At 54.4% G+C, this 15,786-nt stretch overlaps 1 protein-coding gene across 3 annotated transcripts; it reads left to right on the top strand.

Annotated features, from left to right (window-relative positions):
* The first annotated feature begins 1,750 nt into the window (after nucleotides 1–1,750).
* Rasal3 (RAS protein activator like 3) lies at nucleotides 1,751–14,514 on the top strand. 3 transcript variants are annotated; one of them, XM_021637590.2, is made up of 18 exons: nucleotides 1,751–1,824; nucleotides 1,951–2,300; nucleotides 5,248–5,387; nucleotides 5,556–5,634; nucleotides 5,740–5,801; nucleotides 7,416–7,486; nucleotides 7,844–7,970; nucleotides 8,055–8,153; nucleotides 8,532–9,068; nucleotides 9,532–9,676; nucleotides 10,162–10,306; nucleotides 11,123–11,359; nucleotides 11,454–11,655; nucleotides 11,766–11,884; nucleotides 12,592–12,982; nucleotides 13,149–13,306; nucleotides 13,916–13,979; nucleotides 14,078–14,514. In XM_021637590.2, exons 2-18 carry the CDS (start codon nucleotides 1,964–1,966, stop codon nucleotides 14,231–14,233), a joined length of 3,069 nt encoding a protein of 1,022 aa, XP_021493265.2. In that variant the 5' UTR covers nucleotides 1,751–1,824; nucleotides 1,951–1,963; the 3' UTR covers nucleotides 14,234–14,514. The 3 variants fall into 3 exon arrangements, with proteins under 3 accessions (XP_021493265.2, XP_060227017.1, XP_060227019.1); XM_060371034.1 differs by having other exon boundaries at nucleotides 1,763–2,300; XM_060371036.1 differs by lacking the exon at nucleotides 11,123–11,359 and having other exon boundaries at nucleotides 1,765–2,300.
* The last annotated feature ends 1,272 nt before the right edge of the window (nucleotides 14,515–15,786 follow it).

Genomic DNA, 15,786 nt, shown 5'->3' on the forward strand with positions numbered 1-15,786 from the left:
GCTAGCCAGCCTGGGCAACATGGGAGCCTTGTGTAGAAAAAAAAAAATCAGGCTAAAAATGTAGATCAGCTGATAAAACCTTCATGTAACACAAATGAAACCCTAGGTTCAAGGGGGGAGGGAGGAATAAAACAAACAAAAACAAACGAAAGGCTGGATATCCTGTGCAAACCTCTAATCCCAGCACTTGGGAAACAGTGGCAGAAGGATCAGAAATTGACCAGCGTTGTCTACATACCAAGTTCAAGACCAGCCTTGACACAATAAACACACACACACATACACGTTTGAGACAAAAGAAACCATCTTCCAAAAGTCCCCTTTATGTCCTCACTCAACCACTAGCCCCTCGGAATAAAACCAATTCTCTGACTTTTAAAAAGACTTATTTTATTATTTTTGATTGTGTGTTTGTGTATACGCGAGCTCCTGTGCACATGCTTGGGCAAATGGATACAGATGCCCGAGGAGGCATACAATCCCTCAAATCTGGAATTATAGGCAAGTGGTAACTGTCATAGATTTAGGGAACTGAACAGTTTCTGGTCTTCTGCAAGAGCAGGAACACACTCCACTCCTGAGCTGACTTTCCAGCCCCAGTTCACTGTATATTCATATGCTTGATTCTGAAGTTTTCAGTTTATTTTTTTTTCTTGTCTTCATTCTTTAAAACAGGGTCTTGTAGCACAGCCTCGCCGCCCTTGAACTTGTGGAAAAGCCCCTGCCGCAGAGTGAAGTGCTAGATTTTTAAGCGTGTGCTCACTCCCAGAGAGGTTTAGAACTCTGCACCCCTGAGCCAATGCCCCAGCAAATACTCTTTAGCTTCTGCGTTTGCTCAGCACCGTGATTCATCCAACATCGGTAAACAATTTACTCATTTTCCTTGCTATACGGGACTCTTCAGTGTGGAGATGGCACCTGTGTCTGCTCTGTGTCTGACCGTCAGTGGACAGCTGGGTTATTTGGAGTTATTAGTTACGGCATTGGTGGCCATGTCTATTGGATGTCGACTTAGCAGGGGGAAACGCTGGATCAGAGGAGACCTAGCTAATTAATCATGCTACAACGACATTGATATGCTCAGTCTTATCACTAGACGGTTGGGGGGGGGAGTCTAGCCAAGTCTGTAGACTCAAGAACCAAGAGTCCACGGCTAGCCTGGGCTACACACATGCAGTTAGCTCAAGGCCCAGTCTGTGCTAGGTATGTGGCCCAGCGATAGAGCATAGGCCTTGCATCCTCAGGCCCCAGGTTCCACCCGCAAGGTAGAGGCGCTGGTAAAGGGCTCAGGGGGTAAAGACCCTTGCCATATAAGCTCTGCGTTCCCACCCCCGGATCTCACGTAAAGGCAGGAGAGGACTAATAACTCCCATGCTTGTCCTCTGAGCTCCAGACGAGGCGAGCACTATGGCGTCCCCACACCATAATAATAAATAAATGTTGCTTTTTTTAAAACTCCATTCCAATAAGATTTGTGTCGGCTTCCCTACCCAAGTGACTCTTTCCACAGTCAGTCAGCAGGAGCGTTTAGGGGGCCCTGTATCCCCGCTGGCCAGCGTTTGTCTAGAACGCTCCCATTTCACAGACGCCAGCTTGAGCTCTGAGACGTGAGGGTACTGCCTCCTAGTCCTCGCCAGAAGCCAGAACTGCCACCTCTCTTCCACCACCACCTCCGCATCCTGCCCCCACCATGCCCTCCCAGCCGGGCTGAAAGGGGGTGGGGGGCGGGGGAGACAGACAGGGTCACGTGGAGCTAGGTTCTGAGGAAGGAAGCGAGGCACAGTGCAGATGGCTTCTGGTTCTGGGACTGGCCAGGAAATCAAGGTAAGGCAGGGTGTACGTGTGCCGCCCTCGAGTGCGTTCCTTGGAGACGAAAGATAAGCGACCAAGGAGGATGAAGACGAAATGTGGGCAGGCAGTGCGCAGAACTGTCACCTTCTGGTCTCGCAGCAGAGACTCCGCCATGGACCCACCGTCGCAGAGCGAAGCTTCCCAAACCCAGCAGCCCGAGCCGCCCGAGCCGCCCTCTCCGCTGACAGCCTACCGATGGCACACTGGAGGCGGAGGGGAGAAGACCGCTGGAGCGTTCCGGTGGGGCCGCTTTACGGGCTGGGGAAGGGCCCTGAGCCATCAGGAGCCCATGGTGAGCAAGCAGCCAGCCCCTAGATCTCTGTTTCGTCGGGTCCTCTCTGCACCGCCTAAGGAGTCGCGACCCAATCGCCTCCGGTTCTCCAAGACCCTGTGGGGGAGGCACAAGAACGCTGCCCCGTTCGAGCCCAAGGCAGATCCCAAGGCCCCAGGTACGTTCTCCCCAAACCGAGCCCGGGTTAGCCTAGGTAGCCGGATGCCTGGGTGTCTGTCAATCAGGCATCAGCCCTCTAGACACAGGAAGTTGTGGGGAGTACGAAAGCCCAGCAGGAAGCGGCTTGGGGCCCCAGCAACCCTCATCTCTCTTTCCCCCTAAACTGGGACGATGGAGAGAGTCGAACAGCCTGTAGGCAGCTGGGGTGCAGCCTGAGAAAGGAACACCGAATGGACGCACCTTAGTTCTGTGTGGCTGTCTAACGGTCCTTGGCCCTGATGGTTGTGTCCTGAACCCAGGAGACCAAGCCGTTGGCTGGTTGTGGATCTCGGCTGCCTTATATACGGCCTGTGTCTTACTTTGTTTCCTTGAGTATGAAAGCCCCATCTCTGCTTGAAGAGCACACTCACCGATTCAAGCACTTTTATTCATTCAGTGTGTGTGTGTGTGTGTGTGTGTGTGTGTGTGCGCGCGCGCGCGCGCGCGCGTGTGCCTGCGCCCGCACCTGCCTGAATGTGGACACGTCTCATCTCGGACAACCTGTATTTACTTATGTTGGGAAGGGGCCGGGCAAGCCGTGGTTCCAATGAGGAGGTCAAATGGCAGCTTTCGGGAGTCAGTCCCTCCTCCCATCACGGGGGTTCTGGGGATGGAACTCGGTTGGTTAGCATTGCTTGGCAAGCAGCTTCGTTCCTAGCCATCTCGCTGGCCCAGGCAGAAAGTTTTTGAGCATTGAGTTGGTTCTAGTCCCTGACTGAGGAACTAAGGGTGGCACTCCCTGCCCTGTGGAGGTCACAGCATGGGGTGGGGGGTGGGGGTGCAGTTACGACAGGAAAAAGAAATTAATGTGAAAATGATGGACTGCTAATGAAAACCCGGAGACCAGTGGAGACCATGAAGATGAGACCAGGAACGTAGGAGCAGTCCAGGGCCTAGCAGACTCTAAGACATCACTAGTAGGAAAGAGTTGGGGCTGCGGGTGTGTTCCAGTGGCAGAGCGCTTGTTTAACACGGGAGACGCTGTGGGGTTATGGGTCTTACATCTCCAAGAAAGGAAGAAAAAAAAAGTCCTACGTATTGCCCCTAGTGGTAAAGCAGGGTAGAAGGTGAACTGAGAAGATCGATTCGGCCCATTTCCTGGAAGCTCAAGGTTAGTTTCAGCTCGTTCTTGAAATGCCCTCCATTGGGCCTAGGAATAGTAATGCGCCCCTGAAATCCCAGCACCGGACAGTGGGAGCAGGAGGGCGCTCGGTCTTGAGTTCTGGGCCAGCCTGGACCGCAGAGCAGGACTTTAGCTCAGAGTGGAGGTGACCGTAAGTTAAAGCCCCGCACGGTGGAGGAGAAGCTGGCTCCTGACAGCTAGCTGTCCTTGGCCGTCACAGGGACAGTGCTGTATATTCCCACTTACCACATAAATGGGTAAATTCCAGCTGTCTTCTGGCCTCCGTTTGTGCGGCGACAAGTGTGCGTGTGCAGACACAAACTACATAAACATCCTAAAAGGCAACTCGGCATATGACGTTATACTTAGAAAAGTGGTTTCTTATTGTGGGGACTTGTTTTTCAAGACAGGGCCTTGCTGTGTAGACCTAGCGGGCCTCAGCCTCACAGAGCTCCCTGTGTCTGCCGCCCCTTTTCTGGAATTAAAGGTGTCGACCACCGTGCCAGGTGTCTCTTGTTTTCCAATTTAGGGACTCGTACAGTAAAGGCCAGTGCTCTACGGCTGTGCTAAGCTCTTCGGAAGCATTTTCTGAGGTCCCACAGCGCACCAGAGGTTCCCGCTACACTGGCTCCGCACAGAACCTTCCACCAGTAAACCTGCTCCCTAGAGCTCCATGTCTCCTGTGGCTCACCTCCGATCCCACAGTGGGGACTGAGTGTGGCCCATGGTGGTGGTGGGGATGCTTAATACAAGCCAAGCCCAGGACTCAGTCCCCCAACACCACAAGCAAAGAAACCCTGGTTTCTAGCTGGCTGCCAGTACCTTCCCCCTGCCCTTCCTTCCCCCTCCCTTTATTTCCCTGAGCTTCACCAAACTGTCAGCCTTTGATCAAACTCTCTTCCATCTTGGCTGGGTGGAACTCAGACTTCGGTTCAGAACCTAGTACAAATGTACGCTTTCGGGGTCGGGAGTAGAGTCACTCTGACCTAGCCCTCACCAGCCCCGCCTCAAGAAAAAAATCTCGCATACTTGAAACTTTTTCTACACCCTTCTCAAATTGAATACTTTCCACCTGAGATAAGTTATTTATGCTAGTGTGTGTGTGTACCATGTGGAAGGTAAAGGATAGTTCTATAGGATCAGTTTGGCTCTCTCTTTCCACCTTCATGTGGTTCCAGGCACGGAATGCACACCAGGCTTGCCGGGTTGGCACCTTCCCTATTGAACCGCCTATCTGATCCCAGATTAGTTATTTGTGAGAGGCCAAGGTTCCTGCCCCTTCATTCTCTCTGTCTGTGTCTCTGTCTCTCTCCCTCCCTTTCTCTTCCTCCTCTCCCTCCCTGCCCTGCTTTTGGGATAAGGCCTCACACGGACCTGGAACTCTCCCTCCTCCTAGCTCAGTGTTTCAGGTGCCGGCCTTGCAGGTATATGCTGCTAGGCCCAGCCTGGCCCACTCTTCCGGTTAAGAGAAGAATGCTTACATTAGAAGCCTGGCTTAACCACTCACAGGCTGTGTGGTTCTGGGTAGGCCACTCACCCCTCCTGGGCCTCGGCGCTAATGCTCGTTAGATGCCTTTTGAGGGATTTAGTGAGAGAAGGCATGAAGGACAATAAACCCAGCGCTGCCCACAGGGACAGTGGGCTATGTCGACTTCGGGGGCTGGTGGAGTGATTTCACAGCGACACCCAGCCTGACACGGTTGCCGAAGCATGCAGCTTGGCTACCTGAAGAAAGGGGTCAGAAGGAGAAGGGGACACTCTGAACACCCCTTCCTCTTCCCAGAACCAGAGCTGGAGTTGGCAGCAGCCCCAGAACTACCTGTCGCACAGATCCCGGAGGCTCCCACCCCTGACATGCCTGTTTGGGACATTGGGGGCTTCACCCTGCTTGAAGGAAGGCTGGTGCTGCTCGGGGAGGAGGAGGTAAGGAGCAAGGGGAGGGAACAGGACAGGACAGTGGAGGAGGAGGTAAGAAGGAGCAAGGGGAGGAAGGGAACAGGACAGGAGCAGTGGCAGAGGGGTAAACATGAAACATGTGTGCCCACTCCTGTGCGCCTCCCTTTCTGACTGCCCACTTCTACGGGGGGACAGGGTCCTCGCCAAATCCGGATGGGAAGCGCCAGCTCAGAGAGCAGCATGCAGTCAGCCATGGGGAACCTCAGGGATCCAGGTAAATTTGGACGGTTGGGGAGGCTGGAGGACCGGGGAGCCTTTCAACGTGATTCATAATCCACATGCGTCCTCCCCTCACCCTTCCACGTCTGACCACCCACAGATCGGACCCCTGGAAAAACTGAGTCAGAAGCCACTGCTTCCAACCAGGTCCACAATGTTCGGGTATGACAGCCGGCGTGACAGGGCGGGGGTGGGGCAGGAGTGTACAAGGTCTCCCAGACCTCGGCCTCACACACGCCCTACAGATACACACAAACAGGGTCAGGTGTGGTAGTGCGGCCTTGTAATCCCAGTCACAGAGGCAAGAGGATTGCTCAGGCTCCAAGTGAGTTCCAAGCAAGCCAGGGTATATATTGAGACTGCCTAAAAAAATAAACACATACACACAGAGACACACACGCCAACAACAACTATTTTCAATTTTGTGATCCTCCTATCTCTGCTTCCTGAGTAACTGGAATTATAGTCCTGGGCCTAAGGGCCAGGAAATTTGGGATCTGTTGACAGAGCTAATGAGAAAATTCTCTGCTTTTGTTTGGTTTGATATCTGTGTGTGTGTGTTGATTTTTTGTGTTTAGGGGTTTGTTTGTTTGTTTGTTTGTTTGTTTTGTCCCAGAACTTACTATGTAGACTGGACTGGCCTTGAACTCACAAAGATCCACCTGCCTCTGCCTCCTGAGTGCTGGGACCAAAGGTGTATACCACCATGCCTGGTGCAGACTTTATAGTTTTAAAATAGAGTCTCATACTAGTCCAGAATTTCCTGAGAGTTGGTATATAGCTCATGCTGGCCTCTAATTCTCAGCAATCCTCCTGCATCAGCATCCCAAGTGCTGGGAATATAGATGTGAGCCCACACCTTATTCCTTCTCCATTTTACAAGGAGTCTTGGAGAATTAAGAAAGTTGAGTGATGGGTGCTTGAGGGGTGCAAGCTGCCGGGGCTGTGGAGACAGCTCAGCGGGCAAGCTAGCACGAGGGCCAGAGTTTGGATTCTCGGTACCCATGCTAGGTAAGCATGGCAGCCTGCTTGCGAGTCTAGGCCTTGGAAGATGAAGACAAAGAATCAGTGAGTTCTGGGTTCAAGCGAGAGACCCTGCCTCCTGATGGAGATCGCCTGAGGAAGATATTGATGTCAGCACCTCAGGTCTCCACATACACATGCGAACACATGCTCACTCACACACAGACACATCACACACAAGGACCCATGGGAAAATATTACGAATGTCAGGAAGGAAGGCTTGTCTGCTCTTCTGAGATCTAACTCAGAACTACAACTTTCCAATTTCCTTCTTTCTATGACTTTTTTTTACTATTGGATGTAAGCTTGCCCACATTCTTTCCCTGACACCCTGCAGCCCTTTCTCCTCCTTTCAGCAGCCCCTACCCCTTCTACCATGTAGACACTTACTGGCCTCTATTTCTGAACATGTTGGCTTCCTTGGACACTAACTTAAAAGGCATGACTAAGAAAGGAAGGAAGAAGGGAAGGAGGGAGGGAGAGAGAAGGGAAAGAAAAGTAAGCTGTTGGGCAGGGGCAGGTAATACCATCGATATAGGAGCACTTGTCCCTCAAAGGCTTGAGGCCTTGAGTGCCATCCCCAATATTGCAAAGCATGACTATAAATGTCATCTGCTGGTTACAGATATTAATACAGCCTAGGCTTGGGCCTGGTCCCCCAAGACCAGCAGATCCTCAAGGACACTCTGCAGGGGCAGAGTGAGGACAGAGCGTAGGGTTCTCCCTGGCTCACACACCTCTCTGCCCACTTAGGGGTTACTCAAGAGGCTAAAGGAGAAGAAAAGATCCAGGTCGGAGCTGGGAGCCCACACCGCTCGAGATGGGTGAGAGGCTCTGGGAAGTGGGGGGGGGGGGGGGGGGCTCGTGCTCAACACTGATGCAGGCAGCCGCTTTAGCCTCGTCACCAGCTGCCTCCATGTTTTCTCTATTCTGCTCCATGCCGAGTGAACTTGGGACCACAAAGACCCCAGCCATCTTCCCCTCTCTTGGCTGAAGTGGGAATGCTCTCTAATGGGATAGGAGGAGCTCCAAAGAATGCGTGAAAATTAAGCCATAAAGGGTTGGGGGAAAGGAGACCGTGCTAAGATACCCAAAGGGACGGCAGCTAGGGGGACTAGTGGTTAGAGAGCTAAACACTGAGTGACCAAGGAATGACGCCTTGCTCCCCTTCTCTGGCCCAGACCCCCCAGCGCTCTGGGTTCCAGAGAGTCGCTGGCCACTCTCTCCGAGGTGGACCTGGGTGCTGAGAAGGATGTGCGCGTCTGGCCGCTGCACCCTAGCCTCCTGGGGGAGCCATATTGCTTCCAGGTAAATGAGGAGCCTACCTTGGTCTCTAGTAAACCCTCGACTCATCTTAGCCTCAACTAAACCCTTGAATCCTGCTCCCAATAGGTAACCTGGGCAGGCGGGAGCCGATGTTTCTCTTGCCGCTCCAGCGCTGAGAGAGACCGTTGGATTGAGGAACTCCGTCGGCAGTTCCAGCCCAGCCAGGTCATTGAGGGGAGGGGACAGACACGGAAAGCCCTTCCACAAGCCAGTCCCTGTCTCTTCCACACTACCCGGACGTGCAACACGCCCGCCCAGCCCACACCTCTGCAACGCATTGACTAGCCCCGGGAAGGTTGAATCTGCCCCTACATCCAATTCTCCATCTATTTGCTCCCCAAGTCCTCAGTCCAGGGCTACCCATCTATATCCTAAGCCCTGGTTTGCGAGACTCTCCCAAAGCTAGACGTGCCTTCCCCAAGGGGTCACGCAATATCGCCACGGGCAGGGCTCCCAGATCGCGGGGCGCATCCGGGGCTCTCGGCGCACGTCTGGGGCGCAGACATCTCCAACCCTCCCCTCCCGCCCCACTCCTACACTTAGGACAACGTGGAGCGGCAAGAGACGTGGCTGACGGTGTGGGTGCACGAGGCCAAGGGGCTGCCGCGAGCGGGAGCGCCGGGCGTGCGCGCGGAGCTGTGGCTGGACGGCGCGCTGCTGGCGCGCACCGCCCCGCGGGCCGGCCCGGGCCCGCTCTTCTGGGCGGAGCGCTTCCACTTCGAGGCGCTGCCACCGGCCCGTCGCCTGTCGCTGCGGCTGCGCGGCGCAGGCCCGGCGGGGGCAAGCGTGGGCAGGGTGGTGCTGGAGCTGGACGAGGTGAGCAGGCCCCGCGCGCCCGCCGCCGGCCTGGAGCGCTGGTTCCCCGTGCTCGGGGCGCCGGCGGGGGCGGCGCTCCGGGCGCGGGTCAGGGCGCGCCGTCTGCGCGTGCTGCCGTCGGAGCGCTACAAGGAGCTGGCTGAGTTTCTCACCTTCCACTACGCGCGCCTGTGCGGGGCGCTGGAGCCCGCGCTGTCGGCTCAGGCCAAGGAGGAGCTGGCAGCCGCCATGGTGCGCGTGCTGCGGGCCACTGGCCGGGCGCAGGTGAGCAGGGTGACCGCGCAGGCCGGTGGCCCGGGGCGGCCAGAGGGCGAGGGCTTTCCAAGTGGCGCTGGGGAAGGAGGGCCGGGACTGTGTCCGGGGGGGCGGGGCACCGGAAGGGCAGGGCCTAGACTTTCCCGAGGAGAGACGGGTTCAGAACTTGAACTCCGCGTGCCCTGTCTGGAATTTCTGCTTTAAAGAGGACCCGGCCTTCACTCGAACTTTGTGGTTCCTTCTGAGCTTGAAGTCAGACCCTGAACCTCGTTTGGGATGGGTTCCTTCTGAACTTCGGCGAGAGGGGAGGGGCTGGAGGTGAGGCGAGCCTCAAGGCTACCCGGCTCCTTCTCTGCTGTGAGCGGTGGAGCCTGTGGCCTCTGCTAGAGGCTGAAGGCTGTGCCTAGGTGTGAAAGATGGGCCTGTGACTGGGATTCCCGGGTTCCGTCAGGGTGCTCTCTGTCCTCCACAGGCCCTGGTGACAGACCTAGGCACCGCGGAGCTGGCGCGCTGTGGAGGCCGAGAAGCGCTACTCTTCCGAGAAAACACCTTAGCCACAAAGGCCATTGATGAGTACATGAAACTGGTGGCCCAGGAGTACCTCCAGGAGACTCTGGGTAAGCAAGGAAAGGGTGGATGCCGGAAGTTGACGTTTTCATTGCTGAAACGAATCGCCGCGACCGAAAAGCAAGCTGAGGGGGAAAGGGCTTATTCAGCTTACACGTCCACATCGCTCTTCCTCACTGAAGGAAGTGGGAACTCAAACAGGGCAGGGTCCCGGAGGCAGAAGCTGATGCAGAAGCCGTAGAAGGATGCTGCTTCCTGGATTGCTCCCCATGGCTTGCTCAGCCTGCCTTCTTAGAGAACCCAGGACCACCAGCCCAGGGGTGACACCACCCACAAAGGGCTGGCCCCATTGATGAGTAATTGAGAAAGTGCCTTAGAGCTACATCTCCTGGAGGCGCTTCCTCACCCGAGGTCCCTTCCTCTCGGATGACTCCAGCTTGGCTTAAGCTGACACACAAACGCAGCCAGTTCGGGGTTGGAGCTGGGTGTGATGTGTTCGGGTTCCTGACTTTGGACTGTCTGTGCTGCACCGCAGGGCAGGTTGTGCGGTGTCTCTGCGCCTCCACTGAGGACTGTGAAGTGGACCCCAGCAAATGCCCAGCCCCAGAGCTACCGAAACACCAAGCTAGACTCCGAAGCAGCTGTGAGGAGGTTTTTGAAAACATCATCCACTCTTACAAGTGAGAAGCAGGGACCCAACCCCTGGATCCAGCCCTGCCTCTTAGCCGTTGAGCTGCCCTGACTACCCAAACGAAGTGCAGGGCGCTCAGAGTTTATTTAATACTTGATGTGTGCCTACATCCGTGTCAGATTTAACTGTCCTGGTTTTATTTGCTATATCTGGCTACCTACACTCGTGCCATGCCGCCTAACACCAAGTAGCCTAAGACCCACTTCCTTTGTTTTCAGCCACAAATTATTCCATTCCATGTAACCTTGGTCAATATAAGATTTTAATTCCAGATGATGCATAATCCTAATCCCATGATCCTTAAGAGACCCTGTATTCCAAGTCTCATGAACCTGATTATAGAAAATCTGAGCATTCAACCCTTTGGCTTCTGACCCTAGGATAACTTGGATGCTTCCTCCTGTTGCTTACGGCTCTAGGTAACACTGTAACCTAACCAATCTTAAGTCATATTATTCTGAGGCACCTCACTTTCATGTACAATTATAACTACACCCAAACTCTACTGTTCCCACGTGATCTTTTCTGCCCAAACCTAGAAGGCCCTAGAAGTTGCCACAATTATGCTGTAAGTTCTTAGCCTCGAGAACCCAAACTCCAAGCATTATTACCTCAGACATCCCCAACCCTGCAACCCAAACAACAGGTTCAATAAAAAGAAAGCACACACGGGCTTTGTGAACCATGGATGGTAGATAAGCCAGGTAATGCTTTCTATGCACCTGACCTCTACATCATGACCTTGATCATCCACACTCTTTATGCTGCTTTATGATTCCTCTAACCATTGCTTCTTCTGCCCCAGCTGTTTTCCGGCAGAGCTGGCCACTGTGTTCTCAAGTTGGCGTGAAGCATGCAAAGCGCGTGGCTCTGAGGCCCTGGGCCCTCGGCTGGTGTGCGCATCTCTCTTCCTAAGGCTCCTATGCCCTGCCATCTTGGCACCTAGCCTCTTTGGCCTGGCACCAGAGCACCCGGCCCCAGGCCCAGCCCGAACCCTTACACTCATCGCCAAAGTCATCCAGAATCTCGCCAACTGTGCTCCGTATGTGCTGGGAGGTTGTGGGGCAATGCTGGGATCTGTGAGTAGGGGTTTGGCAGGTGTCTGTGCTCACACAAGCTGTTTGGCTCTAACTCAGGTTCGGTGAGAAGGAAGCCTACATGACCTTTATGAATAGCTTCCTGAAAGATCACGGGCCAGCCATGCAACACTTCCTGGACCAGGTAGCTATGGTGGATGCAGATGCCACACCCAGTGGCTACCAGGGCAGTGGAGACCTGGCCCTCCAGCTGGCAGTTCTTCATGTCCAGCTCTGCACAATCTTTGCTGAACTTGACCAGGTGTGACCTGAACCCACAACCCTGGATGCATGGTAGAAAGGCAAGAAGGCTGGGAGGAACTGGTGCCAGAGAGGTGTGGCACCAGGTGTCTTCCTTGCATACCTTGACAGACAACCCAAGACAGCTTGGAGCCACTGCCCACCATACTGCGAGCCATTGAGGAGGGCCGGCCTGTCCCCGTGTCTGTACCAATGCATCTTCCCCGGATCCCCACCCAGGTCCATTCCAGGTAACCTCAAGTCTGGCCTCGGTTCTCATAGGTGTTGAGATGAATAACGTCAGGGGCAGGATCATATTGAGGTCAGAGGCTGGGAACAGCATGTGTAAGGAGGCAGGAAGGGGAGTGGCCCACTGTGTTCAAAGGGCAAAGGTTCACAGAGTTGGAGTCCAAGCCTGGGACAGGGTCATGTCAGTAGTCAGGGAAGAGAAAGTAGCCTTGCAGTAAAAGACAAAGGCCATGTGTCAGAGGTCGTGGAAGGGGTCAAGTCAGGGCTCAGATGGTGACAAGATGTTACAAAGGCCAGACAGCAGAAGTCAAGCTTAGGGCTTAGGGCAAAGAAGACTAGTTATGGGAGTCACAGGTTAGACACTATTTTCTATCATAAAGCAAGAACAACAAGGCCAGCTCAAGACCAGAGGTTGGAGAGAAGATAAGGTCAATTATGGAAGAAAGTGGGTACCCTTGTGAGCAGAGGCTGATGCCAGGGTCAGACTGGAATCTAAGTTATGGATAGGGTAAGGTCAAGGTCAGATGTCAGAGAGGGAGAAAAGATTAGGTTGGGAGAGTAGTCAGAAATTAAGGACAAGGTCTCACTGAAGGTGTGATCCTAAGAGAACTGTAGGCATGTGAAAAGGGGGGTCGTTTCTGGCTCTAGACTGGGGTGGAGTCATCTCTAGGGCCTGTTGAGGGTCTGAACTTCCACGTCCCACCTCCAGCTTCTCTTCAGGGGAGAAACCTGGCTTCCTGGCGCCCCGAGACCTCCCCAAGCACACTCCTCTTATTTCGAAGAGCCAATCTCTGCGCAGCTTTCAGGGAGCAGGGAGCTGGACTCCTCGGTGTCCAGATGAGGAGCCGCCCCAGCGGCGGCCACGGCCAGTGCAGCGCACCCAGAGCGTCCCTGCCGGACGGCCTGCCCGTCGCCGCCCTTCCGCGGGTCCAAGGCCGCAGCTCCAAGTCTCCTCCCACACTGGCCCGGCGCCTTGCAGACGCGCCTGGACCAGGACTTCCACCTCGCTGCCTCGGAAGCCATCGGTGCCATGGCAGCGCCAGCTGGACCAGCCCGGGGACCGATACCGAACTCTAGGAACGCACCGACCAATGAGCAAGGTGACATCCGGCTCAGATTCCCGCCAGGGCGTGGGGCCGGCCGCGGATAGGAGCAGGGCTAAGAGAGGACCAACACTGGGACCGTTCTCCCTGAGCAGTTCCCCGACGGGTCAGAAACGGGATAAAAAGAGAAAGGGACCTGGTTACAGCTGCTGTCTTCCCACAGCTAGCCGAGATTCAGTGCGAGGTGGCTGCACTCCGGGAGGAACAGAGAACTCTGTCGCATCTGGTGGAGTCCCTGAGCACCCACATCCAGAACTTGACAGAGCAGCAGGAGCAGCTGCGCTGTCAGCTGCGGGACCTGGACTCCAGGCTTGGAGCTGGGTGAGCCCCGCCTCTCAGTCAGGGCCGCCCAGATCTCGCCCAGAATGTCTCTCCAGGTCTAGACCAGCTCCGCCCCCAGATCCTAATTGCTCTACTCCCCAGATCACACACACACACACACACACACACTTACCTATCTCATACCTGTCTTTGACTGATTAGTCACTTATACCCCCTCACCTAGCCCCTCCTAACCAATTGGGCCATGTGGGCCTTTCCTGCCCATTGGTCAGTCTCCACCTTCAGATGGTGATTGACTGATTAATCCTTCCATCTATTCTGTGTGTGTGTGTGTGTGTAGCTCTTGTTCTCCCTCCTCCCCCTCCTCCTCCACCAGGAACTCTCCATCCTCTTGCCTCAGCCCACACCCCGCCCCCCAAGTGCTGGAGTTACTGGGTTGCACCACTACACTTGGTTAGATTTTGCATCTTAGCTGTGCCAAGCTCTGAACCAGACCTGCTTCAGACAAACTTATGGCCTGCTCTGCAGTCTGAACAAAGCCCAACTCCACTCCAAGCCCCGCCCACTGGGTCCTTGGCTGTCCACCCAGGATGGAGGGGACTTTCTCAGTTTCTGACCTGCCCCCTCCCTTGCCCCTGACCCCCACAGGTTCTCAAAAGTGGATTCTGACGGTGGTCTTCCAAGCAACGGAAGCCATGGGCTGAAAAGTCTGGTGAGACTCTTGCCTGGGACTGGAGGGGAGCGGAGAGGATGTTTAGAGACCGCCCCCACCGCCATCCATCCTCTAACCCACTCCTGCTGCCTTGCCAGGAGCGCCGCCTGACTGAGATGGAAGGTATTCAGGAGCAGCTGAGGGAGACCCTCCAAAGCCTCCAGCTTCTTCCAGGGACACCAGAAGCCAGGTGCCAGCCCCTGCCTCTCAAAGCACCGTGTGTCAATGGAGCTGAGCTGTCAACGGGCACTTGAGCGTCTCATCCCATTCCACGTGGTCTGGAAGTCAAGAAAGCCACTGCAGAGCCTCCACCTTCATGGCCTTTAGTGGAGGGCAGAGTGGGAGGGGCCAGACACTCTGGTATGGTGAGCTTGCCCAGTAAATCTCTACTTCAGTAAAATCATTGGTTTCTCTGCCCCTAAAAATGATTTAATCCAAGAGCTTACCCAGTTCTCCATTCTGCTCTCCCAAGTTTTTACCTGATTTGAAGTCTCCTGTAGATGGAAATAATAAACAGATTCTCACTGTTGGTGTATCTAAGTCTTGAGATTCCGTTCTCTCCCCTGTAAAATGTATCTAAAATTCTCTATGTAGTGGACAACTCTTAGTTAACGGTATTCAGCAAAGGTGCTAATCATTGTTATGCAAAGCACCTGCTCTCCCACGAAGCACAGATCACCCACTCGTACATCCCGCCTCATTCCCTGCCAGTTCCTCAAGCCCCAAGTGACAGAATCTTTCTAGCCTCCAAATCACATCCCAGCTACCTTATGGCAGGGAGGGCATGAGTCTGGGAGGCAGATGAAGGAAGGGGATGTAGGTGAGAGTACAGTTTCGTTCTACGGCTGGTTGAGTAAGTGAGCAGGCATTTGGATCATGGATAAAAGGTTAAGGTGGATGAAACAACAGGTGGATGGCTAGGTTAGCTAACACTGAATGCTTGGCCTGGCATAAGAGAAAGCTGACTCTCAATAGGAGATTAATACTTGAGCTAAAAGAGTCATCAAACACACACACACACACACACACACATCTCTCATATTTGTTGAGGTCTTCTAGCCATGGGGAAATAACAGTAGACAGACATGAACTCCTGTCTTTCTCATTGGAGAAGACAATGCAGCTGACGGATGACCGTATGGGTGAATGTTGGTAGGACTGTTGGATTCCTTGATTGTGTGGATAGACACTTGGTTGGGGAAGCAGTGGGCTAGGGACATCGGATATGGGGGGACAGGTGAGGTGGATTTTTGGATAGATGAGTGTGGGTTGCTGACTGGTTGGTGGACTGAGCATGTGGACAAATGGGTGATGGGTGGGAGAAAGCAAACAAGCTTGTGATGGTATATGGGCTAGTCTGGAGGCTGTGATCCCGAAGACGAGGTGGTAGAGAGCTTAGCATTTGGGACAGACATAAAGTAGTTCTAGAATCTTGGAGATGTTGAAGTCCAATATAAACAATGAGGAACGACAGTGGCGTTGGGAAGAGACTGGACGCTAAGGACGAGGGTGGAGTCCTCAATGCTCTATGGATGCAAGGAAAAACTTCTGGGCTTCCTGCCCACTCACCTGGTGTAATTAACAAATCTAGTATTGGAGGAAAACAGTGGGGTGCAGGAGGGTAAGATGTTGTCATGGTAACTGCGCCCCTCCCTAGACGCTCAGGTTCTGCGGGCCCTTTAAGGGTGATCTGCTTGGCCACTCCCAATATGGCGGCGCGCCCGCTGGATTTTCCCCCCACCCCCACTCCAGAGACACAAGGGGGGGGTGGCAGACCTCCCCATCATGGCGGCGCGGCGGGGCTGTC

Source organism: Meriones unguiculatus, chromosome 17 (genome assembly GCF_030254825.1).
Source record: "Meriones unguiculatus strain TT.TT164.6M chromosome 17, Bangor_MerUng_6.1, whole genome shotgun sequence".
Classification (NCBI taxonomy): domain Eukaryota; kingdom Metazoa; phylum Chordata; class Mammalia; order Rodentia; family Muridae; genus Meriones; species Meriones unguiculatus.